The sequence below is a fragment of the Perca flavescens genome, chromosome 1 (assembly GCF_004354835.1).
Source record: "Perca flavescens isolate YP-PL-M2 chromosome 1, PFLA_1.0, whole genome shotgun sequence".
In the NCBI taxonomy this organism is placed as follows: Eukaryota; Metazoa; Chordata; class Actinopteri; order Perciformes; family Percidae; genus Perca; species Perca flavescens.
The window spans coordinates 28,233,165-28,250,906 of NC_041331.1; the positions used below are offsets into that span (position 1 = coordinate 28,233,165).

Below are 17,742 nucleotides of genomic sequence, written 5' to 3' on the forward strand. Positions count from 1 at the left end.
TTTTTCTATTATTTTATCTCTCCTTCTGTATTCCCCCACCCCCCGCTGTGTCTCAGCAGTAACAGGTGTTCGATGAATCAGGAAGCCTGCGGATCTAAATGTTTTCATCAGTCCAACAGTCCAGCCAAACAGCTGAATTCTGCATCAGTCCACAGCCTGCTCCAGTGATAGTACCTCCGCCTGCTCATGTTCATTCTTCAACAATGCGCATTCATTTTTCTGCTGACAAAATACTCCCTGCTATTTTGGGATCTGGAGTATAAACGAGAGTTTGTGAATCCTATAGAGAAAACCAAAGGGTCATTAAGTTCAGAGATATTTAACATATTTGGGTTTTATACTGTTGGTCATAGAAAACAAACAGTTTGAAGACGTCACTTTGGGCCTTGAGGAATTGTGATGAGGATTTTTAACTATTGCCTGACTTACTTGTTTACGGACTGTTTAATTAATTGATTGATCATAAACATAATGGACAGATCTATATATAGATAGTTAATAACAATAACCATGAGCTGCAGCCCTATAAAACTCACAAGGCGTGCATCAAAACATAAACAGCTTACCGTACCAGTGACAGCGTAAACTGCACATTCAGCCGTATTTTGGTAAAAACTGAATGTCTGGATTATACTGAGCATTCAGACAATAGAAAGGCTACAGACAGTAGAGAGGTGGATTATGCTACATGAGTAGTTTGGGAAGCTTCTATGTACATTTTGATGTTTTTGTGTCCCGCTGCAATTTATTGTAACTGCTGTGACTCCCTTCTCATTGCAGCTGCCATCCTCCAAAAAGGAGCAAGCTACGGATTTTTTAAAGCCACCTTTCAAATCTACTGAAGGAGTTTTTGTATAATTAGTATAATCAAAACCTAGTCATCAATGGAGTGTTCCTTTAAGTCTACATGGACAAATACAGCTCCAGTTGTAACTGGTGTTAGCGACTGTGTGGATTCAGCGCTCAGTTGGACAGACAGAAAAAACTGCATAAACAACAGGAAGAGAAGAAAAAAAATCTAAATGCTTATATGGCAGACAGTATGCATATTTTTTTTTCATCTCCCTTCAACTTTTATCATAATGTGAAAAGTGCACTCAACTTTCTGATGTGCTGGTGACAAGTCAAGCAGCTTAGAGAATTATCAAGAATACAATAAGACAGACAGAACAACCAACCGCAGAGAGTTAGTTCTACTAGCTTTAGTGTGTGTGTGTGTGTGTGTGTGTGTGTGTGTGTGTGTGTGTGTGTGTGTGTGTGTGTGTGAGAGAGTGTGTGTGAGAGAGCTCTTCTCTGGTCCTACGTCTCTTTCTCTGTATGCTTCTGTCTCTCTTTCCTTTACCCAGCAACCCTAGCTTCTCTCTCAACTCGCTTTCTCTCTTCACTTCTCTCCTTTCTTCCCTAGCGGTAGTCCTGGATTAGTTCCATTTCCTGGTTATCTAGTGTTGGCCTATTTTTCTCAGAAAAGTGCAGTTCTAATCTGCAGTTGGAGGTTGTCTAAGTTTGTGTGGGTGTATGTGTGTGTGTTCCCAAGGTGTTCCCTGGAAATGTGTTTTGTGAAAAAAGTCGTAATGGAAATGTTATCCATTAGTTTCAATTGTGGTCAGTATCCAAACTACATCGGGCTTACTTGGACATTTTTATGTTCTGTTCTGACTGTGCTACTGTAAAATCTGCATAACAAGCTCAATTAACTGCTGTAGAAATAGCGAGAAACCTTAAAGTAAACATATTATACAAATTCAGCTCACATCTTTGATAAGTACTTTTACTTTTTTTGTGAATTAACACATTATTCATTCTTACATTTTTACTCCAGCTGCCTATAAAAGCAATAGATATATCTTGCTATTATTATTCAAGATACAGTAAATTAATTAGTGCATACAACCCTTGCAGCTTGACGAAGCCAAAACATGAACAATCCAATGGAAAGTGTGAGGAAGTGTAGAGAGCAGAGAAGTACAGAATGAAAGGTTTGATAGCAGAATAAATAAATCAGGAAGTTAAAGTTTGTGACCAATGAAGCAAATGGTAGTGTGTGTATGTGTGTGTGCATATACTGTGTGTGTGTTGGTGTGTATTGTGCAGTGCAGCTGAACTCTTTCTCTCTCTATGACACACACACAAACGCACACACACACACACACACACACACACACACACACACACTCTCTCTCTCCCTCTCTCTCTCTCTCTCTCTCACTTTTTTCAGTGCATTATTTAACCATTATTACTATCTAAATCAGGAGTACGTATTCCTTCCAGCTGAATTTGTGCTGGTCTATGAAAACTATTACCTCTGGCACCAGTAGAAGCAGAGGCGGCAGACGAGGACAGACGTGTCCGGAAGCTGCTAACCTCCTAAAAATATCATTAGTATGCATTTTGAGTTTTGGCCTTATCTCATAGTCTTAATGCCATTTCAGTGTCTTTTTTCAGCATGATGAGAATGGAATAATACAGTGGAAGAAACACTTCCATACAAAGGTAAAACAACATTACATTTTAATAGTACATAATACTTAACTTACATTGGTAAAACATCTATTCAAACCCAAGACGGATCCTTGACACATCATTTGAGATTTAGGAAAGGTATCTCCTTAACATAAACTTAATTGATATGTCTCCAGCTATATTGCAGCAGCTCTGCCCAAGCTCTTATTCGGATTAACATGAGGGTAAGTGCAGAAATGGTCTATCTATATCTTTAAATCCTATAAACCAATAATCCCATCATATTTTGAATTATGTTATCACAGTTTGCCTTAAAACCAAGTATAGCAATGTAACACTAGAAAGTGAAAAGGGTGTCTAAGAATAAGCTGTAAGGAGCAAAGATCAATGGCGAAAACAAATGCAACAAATACACAGCAATAACAACTCATGCTCAAGATGTGATGAGTACCACTTCAGTGCAGGTAGGGTGTTTCTAATAGCAGAGGTTTAGCAGAAGATAGTAGAAGTAGTAAAGTATTAAAGGATAGGATAGATTGTTTCAAGTTTTCCTTAGCCACTTACCCATGATGACATTGAAAGAGTTATTGCTTGCTGTAATCATCTGTCATTTCCAAACTGGCTGTGAGTGATCTCTTCCTAGTGTTACACAAATGTAAGAGATGAGGGACAAAAATAACGACAGCCCTTATGTCTTTGTGGGTCGTTTTAGGACAATATTCCCTCCTTATGTTTCGTTAAACAATGTTGCCTTGCTGAGCCACAGAGAGGTCTCCATTAAATGCCATACCTCTGGACAATCAGCTGCAGTATGGCAAGTGTGTGTGTGTGTGTGTGTGTGTGTGTGTGTGTGTGTGTGTGTGTGTGTTTCTGTGTGTGTGTGTGTGTGTGTGTGTGTGTGTGTGTGTGTGTGTGTGTGTGTGTGTGTGTGTGTGTGTCTGTCATTGTCACCCACAGCACCCTGGGTCCTCCTCCGGCAGACTCCCTTTGGCTCCTTCGGTCCGTTCTTCGGGCTCCTTCACCACCACCACCAGTGTCTAGACTCCATTGGGGGGATATGCCTTACTCATGGCTTATCTACCCCTTATAAAATTATTTATATAATGATGGAGTCTAATCTCCAAAGACTCTGTACATTTCATATTATGCATATGTACAAATAAACCTGTGCAAAGTTGCAACAAAGTTTCTCCTGATAGAAATGCGTAAGCCAATACATAAGATTGTGTAGCTTATTTTTGAGTGAACACAGCTTCATTTTCAGACATGCACCTGACACACTCAGGCCTGTGTGCACACAGTAAACACACTGTTTCATGCATTCATTTAAAGTATGCATGCAGAATGCATTGTATTGAAGGTGTTTCTAATCTATCTACCCGCACTAACATAAACTGGGATACAGTGCTTACTGGTGAATTATGAAGGAAAGTATGTTGATAATAAAACAAATTTCTCTGGCCACCACAACAAATGTCCCATCAACTGTGAAGGAAATTATCAAGTGGAAGTGGCAATTACTTTTAATTTGTAAATTTCATAAATAGTTGAAAAACGTATTTGGCACGAATCATTCCTCTAACTGGCAACATGCAAGGCAGTTCCTCTTTTGATGGCATGTCCTTTATCACCATTGTGCTTTTGTAGATTAGATTTCTAACCTAGATAATGCTATATAACGTTAACAAGATAATGTTGGCAACCTTCCAATTTTCTTAGATAAAGTATTGTGACCTCCATAAACCAGCTATTGAAGTATATCAAGTGGGTAAATTCCAAAGTTACTGTCTTTATGTGCAAAGTTTCCTCCTTAGGTTTCCCTGGACAGTGTTTTCTAGTTGAGCTGCAGTGAAAGGATAGTAAACATAAGTCCCTTATTAGCTGGGGGGATTTTGTCCCTCATCACTTACATTGGTAAACCATTTGAACAGGAGGGATGATTAAAGCAAGCAAACCTGTTTCAATGTTCAAATGGGCACCTGTCTATTGTTTAAATAAAGACTTTTCTGAACCTTATCTTGGCCCCAGCACAGTTCCCCAAAAATATTTTGCTAATAGGAAGTTGTAATCCAGATTAGATCCAGTTACATTTTACAGCCATAACAATTTTCATTTTAAAGCCACTATGTGTAAACGTTGAGAAAAGAAAAGTTTGCCAATATAGTGGTATTACATGAAAAAACACTTTGGCAGACAATAATGCATATTGCTATGAACATAATGGCAGATGTTCATTAACATAGTTAAAGGTGCCCTGCCATATTTAACCGTTTTTACTTGTATTTTTTTTTAAATATGTTAGGTCCATATGTGTTTGTGTTATGTTGTGAATGTGAAAATGAACTGCTGCCTCCTTTGTCAGCTCTAGCCACTGAAAAGAAATAAGCAGAGAAATCAGGCCAATTACAAAAGTTGGTCAGTCTGACATCATATGCCTGAGCGCATTACTATTCATTAGCTCGCCCAGTTGGGCTGGGTAAAGGATTCTGACAGCCAGGCTCTCATTGGCTAGCTGTTAGCCAATCAGATTCAAACAGCTTAGTTTGTTGAATATTAATGAGAACTGGCAGAAATCAAGAGTCTTCCTGTAGGCTTTCTATACCACGCTAGAATGGCTTGAAACAATGTAACCAAGGCATTTTTTCCACAAAAAATGTTACAGAGTCCATGGTATAACTTCAGACATTAACACAAAATAATGAAATACGTGTGGCAGGGAACCTTTAAGACATAACACCAGTGTCCTTCAAACAGAAGATAGTCCAGGAGGGGAATTGGGTTGGATGGATATTCAATGCTCCAAGTAAGGATGGATGAAATACACAGAAGAGGATTTTTGGTGTGGATAGTATTTGAATTGATAAAGGCCTGAGGAGAGAAGAAATGTTTGCACCCTGTTCTAAATACATATGATGGCATGAAATTTGTTCTCTTCTGAGGAACTCATTACTTTGCTGGAGTGTAAAAAAATGTCTCTACATCAAAAAGGTATCACTTAACTTGGTCCAAGTGCAGCTTAATAAACCACTTCTGCAAAAGCCTCGTGCAGCAGCTGCAGTGGATACACGGTGAGCTGCTGACACAGGACCCGCAGGGTACATTACACTAAGAATGTCAATGGTTTGCCCTGTTGTACCATCTGACCTGATTCCATAATGGCTCTCTGTCTGGCTCTGATAAACTAACTTGAAGTATGATCAAATCCAGCAGCATCTTCAAACAGAAAACCTATTTCTTATCTTTATCTAATAGTGGGAATAATTATTTAAGTGTAGGTCAGAATCAAGAGGGTTTGTAGAATGATGACAAAATCTCAAAATTAACATTTGTTGTTTGTCCACGCCTCTAGAACAATAGAAGTGTTTTCTGATATGACGCCACTATCAGCAGGGCGACATCAGTTTGATATGCCTTACAAAACCGATTAAAATTACTGTTGAAAAATGTATATTCACAATCCAACAATAATTATCTGTAAAGGTTAGAGGAAAATCTTGGTTTGAGTTAAAATGACTGCTTCACTATGGTAATGGGAGCAGTTACAATAATAAACACATAGTTAAGGTTTGAGAACCATCTTGGTCATGCTTAAAAAGGGGTTAGCTGCCCTCCATCTATATGTGCACTATGTTCCCAATAGGCAAGGCTTGGTCAAAATACGATACATCTCAATACACCACCTCATCATTGTCTGGAAAGCCACTCCTGTGCCTTTCTTATACAATATAAGACTCATGCAGAGAGCAGGCAGTGGTTCTTGTATGAAAGAGGCTTTTCAATTTTCGAAATAAATATTTTCACACCGTTGACATCAGTCCTTAAAGTGAGTGGGATGGAGTAGAGTTTCCGCTGCTGACGCACAGCTGGGGCTGGTAAGACGAGGCCACAGATGCAGGGTCAACCCTTCTACTATATATGAGATTGCAGCATTCCCCACACACAAGGTCTGAGTGCAGTTGGAGGGGTGGTTGCGAGAGAAAGATATATCCTGCCTCTTGTGCTCCTCTTTGTGAACAAAGAGAGAGCAGTCAGATCCTCTTGGCTTCATCCAAATGTCTATATGGGCAGCCTGACGGGTTTATACTATATCAGCAAGTCTTGCACCATTCAGCTAGAAGCAGAGATGAGGAGAGGGTTTTAGGTCAACCGGCTGACCACTGCCCTCATGGAGCTCAGACAGAGAAAAGGCAGCAGCAGGATAATTGGAATCAGCTCTTATATTTATGTTAAAATATAAGTTACACTTTAATAAGTAAAGAGGGATTGGTGAGTGTGATTCAATAGCTACTGACACTCAGCTGGAGCTGGAGGAAGGCTTACAAGCTGAGCTGAAGCTTTGCCCGCAGAGACCCACACCAGGGAGACCCCGAGGGCACAAAAAGGCCGACCAGCAGTCTTATTTCAGCACTATGCTGCCTGTCCTCTGTCATGTCCACACCATTCAGAGAAGTCTAACATCAACAGAGCTGAGCTGAGAAGAGAATGAGCCTGCACCTCCCTGCTTAGTCACTTGCTCTAAATGACATTGGGAATGGGTTCACTGTGAGCATTCACTGCACTTAAGAAGAAGACACCGAAGCTCCAGAAGAAACTAATGCACCACTCTAGGGCTAATTCACACCAGTGACAGAGCTGCTAAGTAGGCAAAGGTTTGCAGCTCCCACCTCACTTGCCACTGCAGTTACCTACATCAACCTTTTTTAAATGAATTAAGAAATTGGTATTACCATGATAAAAAGCAACAAACTATTGAGAGTTCTGCCCTGTGCCTTCCTGCATTCACCATTTCAAATAGACTTCTTACATTAACACAGAGGTGGGTACTTTGTATATTTGCTTGTACATGCTATTAGATGCTACTGCAGGTGCAGCTAGTGAGCTCAGAATGGCCCAAAAGAGCCAAGCACAGGTGAGTCACTGGTACACTTCACTTTCCTCCACAGCTGTAGTTCTGGAGAGCACTGGAAATGTTTGGTCCAGCTGTCATTTCACCTGATGTAAGTACTTCAGTCTCTTTGGTGGATCCAAGATCTCAGCAGAAGCATACATCAGGCCAACAACTTTAAACACATGCAGTTAGTTGGGGGTCCAAGGTGCAGTGCTTGAAAAGCTAGCCTTTGTTATGCTGTCTTCTGCCGAGGCTAGAAGAAGCCCCATACAATTAAGTAGCCTGTTCGTAAGAGAATTTTGTGAATATGTGCACTTTACAAACTTGCATGTCTGATCTTAAACTGATCACAGCAGTGGCAGAATGTTAAATAAGAATACATTTTGAAAAATTAGAAGAGAATATGGAAAATGACAGAAAGATAGAAGTGAACAGAAAGAGGATTTATAAAAAAATTAATAAAATTAAAAATAAATTTTAATTAATTTAAATTTTTCAGATTTCAAATTTGATCACTTTCTTTTCATTTCTTGATAACACTTTACAATAAGGTACACAAAAATGTAGGTAGTTACTGAGGAACAAATGAGTAACAAGTGAGGAACAACTGGTTAGTTAATGAGAAGTTCCTGAAAGACTGGGACTCAAGCACTAATGATTAGTTACTGATAAACAGTCTGGAAGTTACTGTATGAATGCATCATTAGGTAATAGTAAGTTAATGTAGCCTGGATGCCAGCCAAACTTAGCCTGCCCACAACATTTGAGGTTGGGAAGTTTGGTCTGGATTGATCCGTTGTGGAGCAACTATGCTCAAATCAGTGCTGTTTGGACCAATCAAATTGTCAGGACGGGCTTTATACGATGATGGACAGATGATCAACAGTAATGTAATCAACCACGTCACCAAAGAGCGCTTGGGTTAAATTTGTTTACAACAAAGATGACTGCCATCACATCTGTTATAGAAAATATTGACAGCGCATTCTTTTTAAAAGAGGAACAGAGAACGACGATCACGTATGTATACACATTGCCACACCCGTCCGCATGATACAGAAACTGCCGCCTCTGCTCTGTCGAAGCCTGCCTTTGACTTGCAGCTTCTGTGACATCTGTCTCTGTTGCTCTGATTGGTTGTAGGTCTATCCAATTTAATGGTTAAAGGTGTTCTAAGTGATGTGACACGTTTTTTTAGGCTACATCATTTTTTGTCACGTACAGCAAACATCTCCTCACTATCCGCCAGCTGCCTGTCCCCTGAACACACTGTAAAAAAAGCGGTTTCTGTAGACAACCCAGACTCCATAAAAACAAACTGCGCCAACCTGCAGCTGGTTGAGTCATGAATACGCATTGTGGAAGTAGCCTACGTGCTAACGCTGCTGCAGTGATGGCTCAACCAAATCCTTCTTGTCGGTTATTGGCTGGAAGACTGTTTGTTATGGTTCGTGGTGCAGGTTGGCACAGTTTGTTTTGGTTGCCGTTTGTGGAGCATTTTTTACAGTGTGTTCAGGGGACAGGCAGCTAGCAGATAGTGAAGAGATGTTTGCTGTATGTGATGAAAAATGTTGTAGCCTAAAAAACGCTTCACATCACTTAGAGCACCTTTAAGTAATCATTTGTTTATATTAACCACTCAGTATGATGCATTACTGTATTTGCAGGTATGTGCAATGCCTCACTTATGGCAGTTAATAGTTAAGTAATCACTTGTTAATGATTAACAACTCAGTATGATGAATTACTTTATTTGCAGGTACGCACAATGCTTCACTAATGGTAGTTAATGGTTAAGTAATTATTTGTTATTGACTAACAACTCAGTATTATGCAATACTTTATTTGCAGGTACACACAATGCTTCATTAGATACACAAAATAAAATAAATAAGACAAAATAAACCGGACGGGGTTTCCTTCCCTCCCACACATGTATTATTCTGACTTGACTTTTTGAAAGACATTTTGGAAATTAACATTGTAACAGATCGGTTCAGTGAGGCAAAGCATACCATAAGCCCAAACAAACCCATTTTAGTCCTACTGGCTTATTGTGGATCTACATGTAAAACACAAGCAACATGTAGAATCATGCAGGCAAGCTCAAGCTCTCCCAAAAAACTGCTATAATAACATCTACACTAAGGTTAATACAACCAGAATCATAGAGTCATATGACATACAGAGTCATACAAGAAGCATCATGCTGAACAGATTAGGGTGGTAATAAGTTATAGTTAAATTTGGGGATTTGATTTAACAAAAGATCTTTTTGTACCCATACATAAAACTAGTCTTTCAATATCAAGAGCCAAAGGCAGCTCATGTGCCACAAACAAATGTTGCTTTTCACAACTAACAGTCTGAAACACTTGGGGCCCTATCTTGCACCCAGCGCAACTGACTTTGTACGCTGACGCATGTATAATTCCTATTTTGCACCCGACGCACAGCGGACTTTTCCCTCCTCAGACTCACGTCGGTAAATTAGGGAATGAACTTAAACTCCTGGGGGCGGTTCAGCAAAAAGAGGAGGCGTGTTCCGGCGCAAATGTTCCCTAGTGCTATTTTGCAGTTTCAGAAAACAATTCCGCCACTGACCAGGAAAAACCTAGTCTAAAGTCAGTGGCGCGTTATTCAGATGCTTTTTTTAGGGTGCATGCTTGGCCTAACCCTAACCCGCGCGTACACTTTGCTTCTCTCATCTCACGGACCCAGCAGTTCCCATTTTTGCAAACCATACATAAATACAAGGAAAAATATGACCTTATTTTACACAACATGTCCATGAACCATCACCTTATCGTGGTGGAGAGGTTTGTGTGTCTCTGTGAACCTGAGGGCTGTGTTGTCTGGAGCTTTGTGCTCCTGGTAGGGTCTCCCAAGGCAAAGTGGTCTCAGGTGAGGGGCCAGACAAAGAATGGTTCAAAAACCCCAATGAAGAAGCAAGGTAGAGATGGAGTGACCCTGCCCGGGGAAGCCGGGGCCCCGCCTGGAGCCAGGCCCAGACGGCGGGCTCGTCGGGCGAGCGCCTGGTGGCCGGGTTTGCCACGGAGCCCGGCCGGGCACAGCCCGAACAAGCTACGGGCTCCCATCTCTCAGCCCATGGGCCCACCACCTGTGGGAGGAACCGTTGGGGTCGGGTGCGATGCCACATGGGTGGCAGTGAAGGTCAGGGGCCTCGACGGACCAGACCCGGGCGGCAGACGCTGGCTCTGGGGACGTGGAACGTCACCTCTCTGTGGGGGAAGGAGCCGAACTGGTGCGGGAGGTGGAGCGCTACCGGTTAGATCTGGTGGGGCTTACCTCTACGCACAGTCTCGGGTTCTGGAACCATACTCCTGGATAGGGGTTGGACTCTTTTCTTCTCCGGAGTTGCCCAGGGTGTGAGGCGCCGGGCGGGTGTGGGGATACTCACAAGCCCCGGCTGAGCGCCCGCTGTGTTGGAGTTTACCCCGTGGACGAGAGGGTCGCCTCCCTACGCCTGCGGGTTGTGGGGGGAAAACTCTGACTGTTGTTTGTGCATATGCACCAAACAGGAGTTCGGAGTATTCGGCCTTCTTGGAGACCTTGACTGGAGTCCTGCATGGGGCTCCAGTGGGGGACTCCATTGTTCTGCTGGGGGACTTCAACGCACACGTGGGCAATGATGGAGACACCTGGAGGCGTGATTGGGAGGAACGGCCTCCCTGATCTAAACCAGAGTGGTTGTTTGTTGTTGGACTTCTGTGCTAGTCATGGATTGTCTATAACGAACACCATGTTCGAACATAGGGATGCTCATAAGTGTACCTGGTACCAGAGCACCCTAGGCCAAGGTCAATGATCGATTTCATAATCGTTTCATCTGATCTGAGGCCGTATGTTTTGGACACTCGGGTGAAGAGAGGGGCAGAGCTGTCAACCGATCACCATCTGGTGGTGAGTTGGGTCAGGGGTGGGGAAGACTCTGGACAGACCTGGTAAGCCCAAACGTGTAGTGCGGGTAAATTGGGAACGTCTGGAGGAGGCCCCTGTCCGACAGACTTTCAACTCACACCTCCGGGCGGAGGAGCTCGTGCATCCCTGTGGAGGCTGGGGCATTGAACCCGAGTGGACAATGTTCAAAGTTTCCATTGCTGAAGCTGCGGTGAGGAGCTGTGGTCTTAGGATCTTAGGTGCCTCAAGGGGCGGTAACCCACGAACACCGTGGTGGACACCAGTGGTCAGGGAAGCCGTCCGACTGAAGAAGGAGTCCTTCCGGGATATGTTATCTCGGAGGACTCCGGAGGCAGTTGCAGGGGGCACCGAAGGGGCCGAAGGGCTGCAGCCTCTGCCGTGAAAGAGGCAAAGCAGCGGGTGTGGGAGAAGTTTGGAGAAGACATGGAGAAGGACTTTCGGTCGGCACCAAAGTGTTTCTGGAAAACTGTTCGCCACCTCAGGAGGGGGAAGGGGAACCATCCAAGCTGTGTACAGTAAGGATGGGACACTGTTGACCTCCACTGAGGAGGTAATAGGGCGGTGGAGGGAGCACTTTGAGGAACTCCTGAATCCGACTAATACGCCCTCTATGTTAGAGGCAGAGCTGGAGGATAACGGGGATTGTCGCCGATTTCCCAGGCGGAAGTCACTGATGTAGTCAAACAACTACACAGTGGCAAAGCCCCGGGATTGATGAGATCCGTCCAGAAATGCTCAAGGCTCTGGGTGTGGAGGGGTTGTCCTGGTTGACACGCCTCTTCAACATTGCGTGGAAGTCTGGGACGGTGCCAAAGGAGTGGCAGACTGGGGTGGTGGTTCCTCTTTTTAAAAGGGGACCAGAGGGTGTGTGCCAATTATAGGGGTATCACACTTCTCAGCCTCCCTGGTAAAGTCTACTCCAAGGTGCTGGAAAGGAGGGTTCGGCCGATAGTCGAACCTCGGGTTGAGGAGGAACAATGCGGATTCCGTCCTGGTCGTGGAACAACGGACCAGCTCTTCACTCGCAAGGATCCTGGAGGGAGCCTGGGAGTATGCCCAACCGGTCTACATGTGTTTTGTGGATTTGGAGAAGGCGTATGACCGGGTCCCCCGGGAGATACTGTGGGAGGTGCTGCGGGAGTATGGGGTGAGGGGGTCTCTACTCAGGGCCATCCAATCTCTGTATGACCAAAGTGAGAGCTGTGTCCGGGTTCTCGGTAGTAAGTCGGACTCGTTTCAGGTGAGGGTTGGCCTCCGCCAGGGCTGCGCTTTGTCACCAATCATGTTTGTAATATTTATGGACAGGATATCGAGGCGTAGTCGGGGGTGGGGAGGGGTTGCAGTTTGGTGGGCTGGGGATCTCATCGCTGCTCTTTGCAGATGATGTGGTCCTGATGGCATCATCGGCCTGCGACCTTCAGCACTCACTGGATCGGTTCGCAACCGAGTGTGAAGCGGTTGGGATGAGGATCAGCACCTCTAAATCGGAGGCCATGGTTCTCAGCAGGAAACCGATGGAATGCCTTCTCCAGGTAGGGAATGAGTCCTTACCCCAAGTGAAGGAGTTCAAGTACCTTGGGGTTTTGTTCGCGAGTGAGGGGACAATGGAGCGGGAGATTGGTCGGAGAATCGGGCGCAGCGGGTGCGGTATTGCATTCAATCTATCGCACCGCCAGGACGAAAAGAGAGCTGAGCCAGAAGGCAAAGCTCTCGATCTACCGGGTCAGTTTTCGTTCCTACCCTCACCTATGGTCATGAAGGCTGGGTCATGACCGAAAGAACGAGATCCAGGGTACAAGCGGCGAAATGGGTTTCCTCAGGAGGGTGGCTGGCGTCTCCCTTAGAGATAGGGTGAGAAGCTCAGTCATCCGTGAGGAGCTCGGAGTAGAGCCGCTGCTCCTTTGCGTCGAAAGGAGCCAGTTGAGGTGGTTCGGGCATCTGGTAAGGATGCCCCCTGGGCGCCTCCCTAGGGAGGTGTTCCAGGCACGTCCAGCTGGGAGGAGGCCTCGGGGAAGACCCAGGACTAGGTGGAGGGATTATATCTCCAACCTGGCCTGGGAACGCCTCGGGATCCCCCAGTCGGAGCTGGTTAATGTTGCTCGGGAAAGGGAAGTTTGGGGTCCCCTGCTGGAGCTGCTCCCCCCGCGACCCGACACCGGATAAGCGGACGAAGATGGATGGATGGATGTCCATGAATCATGGATGTGTTGATGACATAAATGAGGAGATATTAGAGGACTTAAGGAGATGTGATGTTGAACTGCATGTGCCAATGCCACTTAACCCAAATGCCCCACCAGCAGCATGGATAGAGGAGAGACAGAAGAGCTGCATTGTCTATAGTGAGGTAATCACGGTCTAATGTTAGACTACATTGCAAAAATATCACCATGCATTCATAACCTCATGATTCAGTGAGAGTGAACCCAAAACATCGGAAAGTATGTTTTTGTGATATTTCTTTATTTACATTTTGTCAAAAAGAAAAATCAATAGCAAACGTCGGTCTCCTCGGCTGTGAACCGCTTCTTGCGTGTATCCATGGATGTATTAAGGGCGTGCATCTTGCAAATGTGCCATTATAATAGCAATCCGCCATGGAACAAGTGCGCCTGCTTTTAAAGGGAATTTGAGATAATGCTCTGATTGGTTTACTGCACGTTATGCCCAAACCACACCTATGAGTAATGTAGCTACTTCAGACCAACCCATTTTAGATTTGTGTCGGGTGCAAAAGTCATTTATCCCGCCGGTATAATAGCAACAGCGCCCAAGATCCGCCCACAAAGCTATTTGCGTTCGGCGTATGATACTTGCATTTCATATAATTTAAATAGGGCCCTTGGTCGACGTCTGAATTTTCCAGAGCCATTGAAATCTAAATACGCTGACTTTAATGAAGACATTAGTGTTAATTTCGTCAGACAAGACGAGAATAAATATGTTCGTCAACGACCTTTTTTTCCATGACTCAGACGAGACTGCGCCAATGTCCAAAAACGCTGACTAAGACTAAATTAACATGCATTATTGTTGACGAAAAAAGAAGAAACAAAATGTTTTTGCATAAAATAAAAACTAAGATGAAATCTCTCTTCATTTTCGTCTACAATCATCTCTACTTTTCCATCATGAGATAGAATATTCAGCTGTAACTGGGTACTGAGACTCGGTGCTAATACAGCAACGGTGTCTTAACAACCGTTATCTACCGGACCGAATAGCAATGCGGATTTCGGTGCCACTTAAATGCCTGTGCTTCTCTCTGATGCTCCTAAACGGACGTTAGAGGCAAACGAAACATTGCTGCACGGGACGCTAGTTAACACTACACTTGGCAGCAGGTAACGTTAGCTAGCAGCTGGAGTAAACATGGTTAAAATGCCAACAGCTAAACGGTGTAAAAGTTTGTCTGTTTTTCACTGGAGAGGATTCCAACAGGGGGACGTACGACAGTCTGCAGCTGCCGTTGTCTGAAAAACAACACATATGTTACGTTCACTTCAAACTCACCTCGCCAGCCTCGTGCTGCGTTCAATGTTATTGTAAAATACCTTTTTCTTATTCAGTGGTTGTTTTTGTTGTTTAACAGGAATTTACTGGTGAAATAAGGAAGAGGCTTGATATTTATATAACTTTATATAATTTATTTTTATATCACTATTTGACTGAAATGGTTATCAGAAATAATCTCAGAAATAATTTATTTAAAAAAAGACTTAAATGTTTTGACTAAAACTTGACTAAGATATATTGAGTTCTCTTTTGACTAAAATTAGACTAAAATGACGAGACTTTTAGTCGACTAAAACTTGACTAAGATATATTGAGTTCTCTTTTGACTAAAACTACACTAAAATGACGATACGTTTAGTCGACTAAAACTTGACTAACAAAAAAAAAAGATATGTGAATGACTAAATATGACTAAAACTAACAAGGACATTTGGCACAAGACTAAGACTAAATTAAAAATAGGTGACAAAATTAACACTAGAAGACATTCTGTTCTCATAACTGATGAAAAGTACATGGCCCATTTATAAACAGAGTTCATTGATACAGTGTTTCAAGCTTGAATACTGGACTTACTTTCTTACCTCAATATTGATTGAGCTCACATAAATATCCTTACAAATAATTGTCTTTGCTGCAGCAAACAACAAGAGATAGAAACTTGATGGTGAAACTTGCAGAAAAAGAAGAAATACTTGCTGTAAGCCTCCACACAAGCCAACCACTCATCAATCTACTCACTGACACACAATACTATATCATGTTTTCAAGGAAAAACCGAATGATATCCATAACTGCACCACTAACCTCAAACACTACTTGGTGCATTCCAAGCGCATCCCTCCTACACACAAGCCCAACACTATGAATAAGCTTTCCATAGTTTGCAACATTACAGTTCTACAACTCACCAAATACTGGTGCTGCCAATTCATCAATGACTTATATTATCTTGCAATCTTTTGTTGATCAACTGAGAAAATAAAGATTGAAATGATTCACTAGATAGTACTGTTTCACCTAGTGAGACTGGCTATATCTGCATACTGGCAGTGTTGCTTTATTTTCTGCTCTTTGTCCTTCCTCATTGTTCTTATGTAATTTACTCTCTTTGAGGGACCATCTATCTAAACAGCCTTAATTCTACCCAAGAAAGAGAACTCGGTTTCAGAATGCACAGCTTATATTACATTAGCCTGGATGCCAGCCGAACTTAGCCCTGCCCACAAAATTCGAGGTCGGGAGAATCTGAGTATGACCACGTCAGGCTAATATTACATGTAATATAGTAACCAATTTCTGTTCTGCCATTGCTTCATCTTTTAGATTAATTTGTTAATTAATTAATTTGTTGTTATTTTGTTGCAGGAAAGTGTCTTTTAATCTATTTTTTATTTTGGAGGCCTGTATTTCCTCCCACTGTTCTGTAGTTAAAAGGTAAAATGGAACAAGCCTGCATGCTGGTTCATAGACCCACATGGTTTATCAAAAGCCCCTGTAGCCTAAATTACAGTGTTTAACTTTCCTTGATAAGCTCAAGGCCATGGAGCAAAGATAGTTAGCTAATTTCTTTCCATTTCATAAATTAAAGTAATACATCCTTTACTCCAGCACTGGTTAGCCCTAATTCTCATGTAAACAGGCTAATATGAGGAATCCAGTTGACACTAGAATCAAAGAATGAATAAATAAAAAGACTGAGCCCAAGTCCTAAAGCATACGGTAAGGTGACAATATAATGTTATTATTATTGTTATGGTATAAGTGTTGTGCCCTTATATTAAGGGAGTTTGATTGACCTCTCATGTTTACATTATTCCAGAGGAATAGATAGTAAATAGCAATCAATGCAGTCAATGCTTTCAAATGTAAAAGTATTTATACTGTCCAACATCGAACAAAAGTGTTTTTTACCTCAACAATGAGCTTTCTACATCATGATAAAACATAATCAAAATTTGTTAGGTATTCTATATTCAAGTGGATTGCGTTACTGATTAGGTACGTTTTTAGAAGACTTATTTTGTCACCATGAAAAATAGTAAGCCATGCACATAAATTGGTCCTTTTTAAAACAACATATCCGATATGACAGAAAAATCCCCTCAAATTAAAGCTAACACTCAAACTCACAACACTAAAACTGTGAGAGTCAGAGAGGTTGGAAGAGAAAGAAAGAAGAGAGAGCAACAGAGGAGCACGATAGGAGATCAAACTGTACTAGAAAGAATAATTTCTAACCTCATTTTTAAGTTGCCAGGTGACGGTTGTCCATCGTAAACTGATACAATATCAAAGTCTTCCTCCAGCGCCAGCGTGACGAAGGTTAGCTGGATTCGGTTCCTCTCCCCTGTTATTATCAGCCATGTACAGTTGGCGTAGTTGGGATAGCCATGGGGGAAACCCGGCGACTCTATGGTACCATTCAGTCCTTGGACTACACCACCACAGGATTCAGCTGGAAGAGAGAGACGGGACAAGATTAGGATCTCAAACTTGTATCCTGCATTAAATTATATCATATAAGCGTAAAATCAATTAATTCCTGCCTTGCACAGCTCAGATTTCAAAGATACAGACTTTGTCATTTTTAGCCTGGTAAATTCATACCAATGTGATGAAAGTTGACTATACATTGTTTAACTTATGTCCTCCAAAACCTTTACAAATAATGTAATGGGTTCTGTTTGATATAATTTACTGCATTGCGCCACTAACATGCGCCAAGCTAAGTGCAACTCCAACATAATGCAACACATGCTGCACAGCCTCCCATGACACTAAAGCATATGCCATGTGAAGCTTCCATGCAGAGCCTGAATACGAGTACATACTGTATATATTTAAAGTAGACTCTAACCCTTTAATCCTGACAATAATAGTGACACATACACCTATACACACATAAACATGCACTGCATGCCATGGTGTTGTTT

The 17,742-nt window shown here is 42.6% G+C and overlaps 1 protein-coding gene across 1 annotated transcript in view; it reads right to left on the reverse strand.

The window, feature by feature from the left end:
• The window catches only part of LOC114552891 (CUB and sushi domain-containing protein 1), a 351,480-nt gene extending 333,954 nt beyond the window's left edge, over positions 1-17,526 (reverse strand). Inside the window, exons 1-2 of the mRNA XM_028574019.1 lie at positions 17,508-17,526; positions 17,048-17,264 (exon numbers count right to left, since the gene is read on the reverse strand). Coding sequence (XP_028429820.1) covers positions 17,048-17,264; positions 17,508-17,526 — 236 coding nt within the window. The remainder of the gene's footprint in view (positions 1-17,047; positions 17,265-17,507) is intronic.
• Positions 17,527-17,742: the final 216 nt, after the last annotated feature.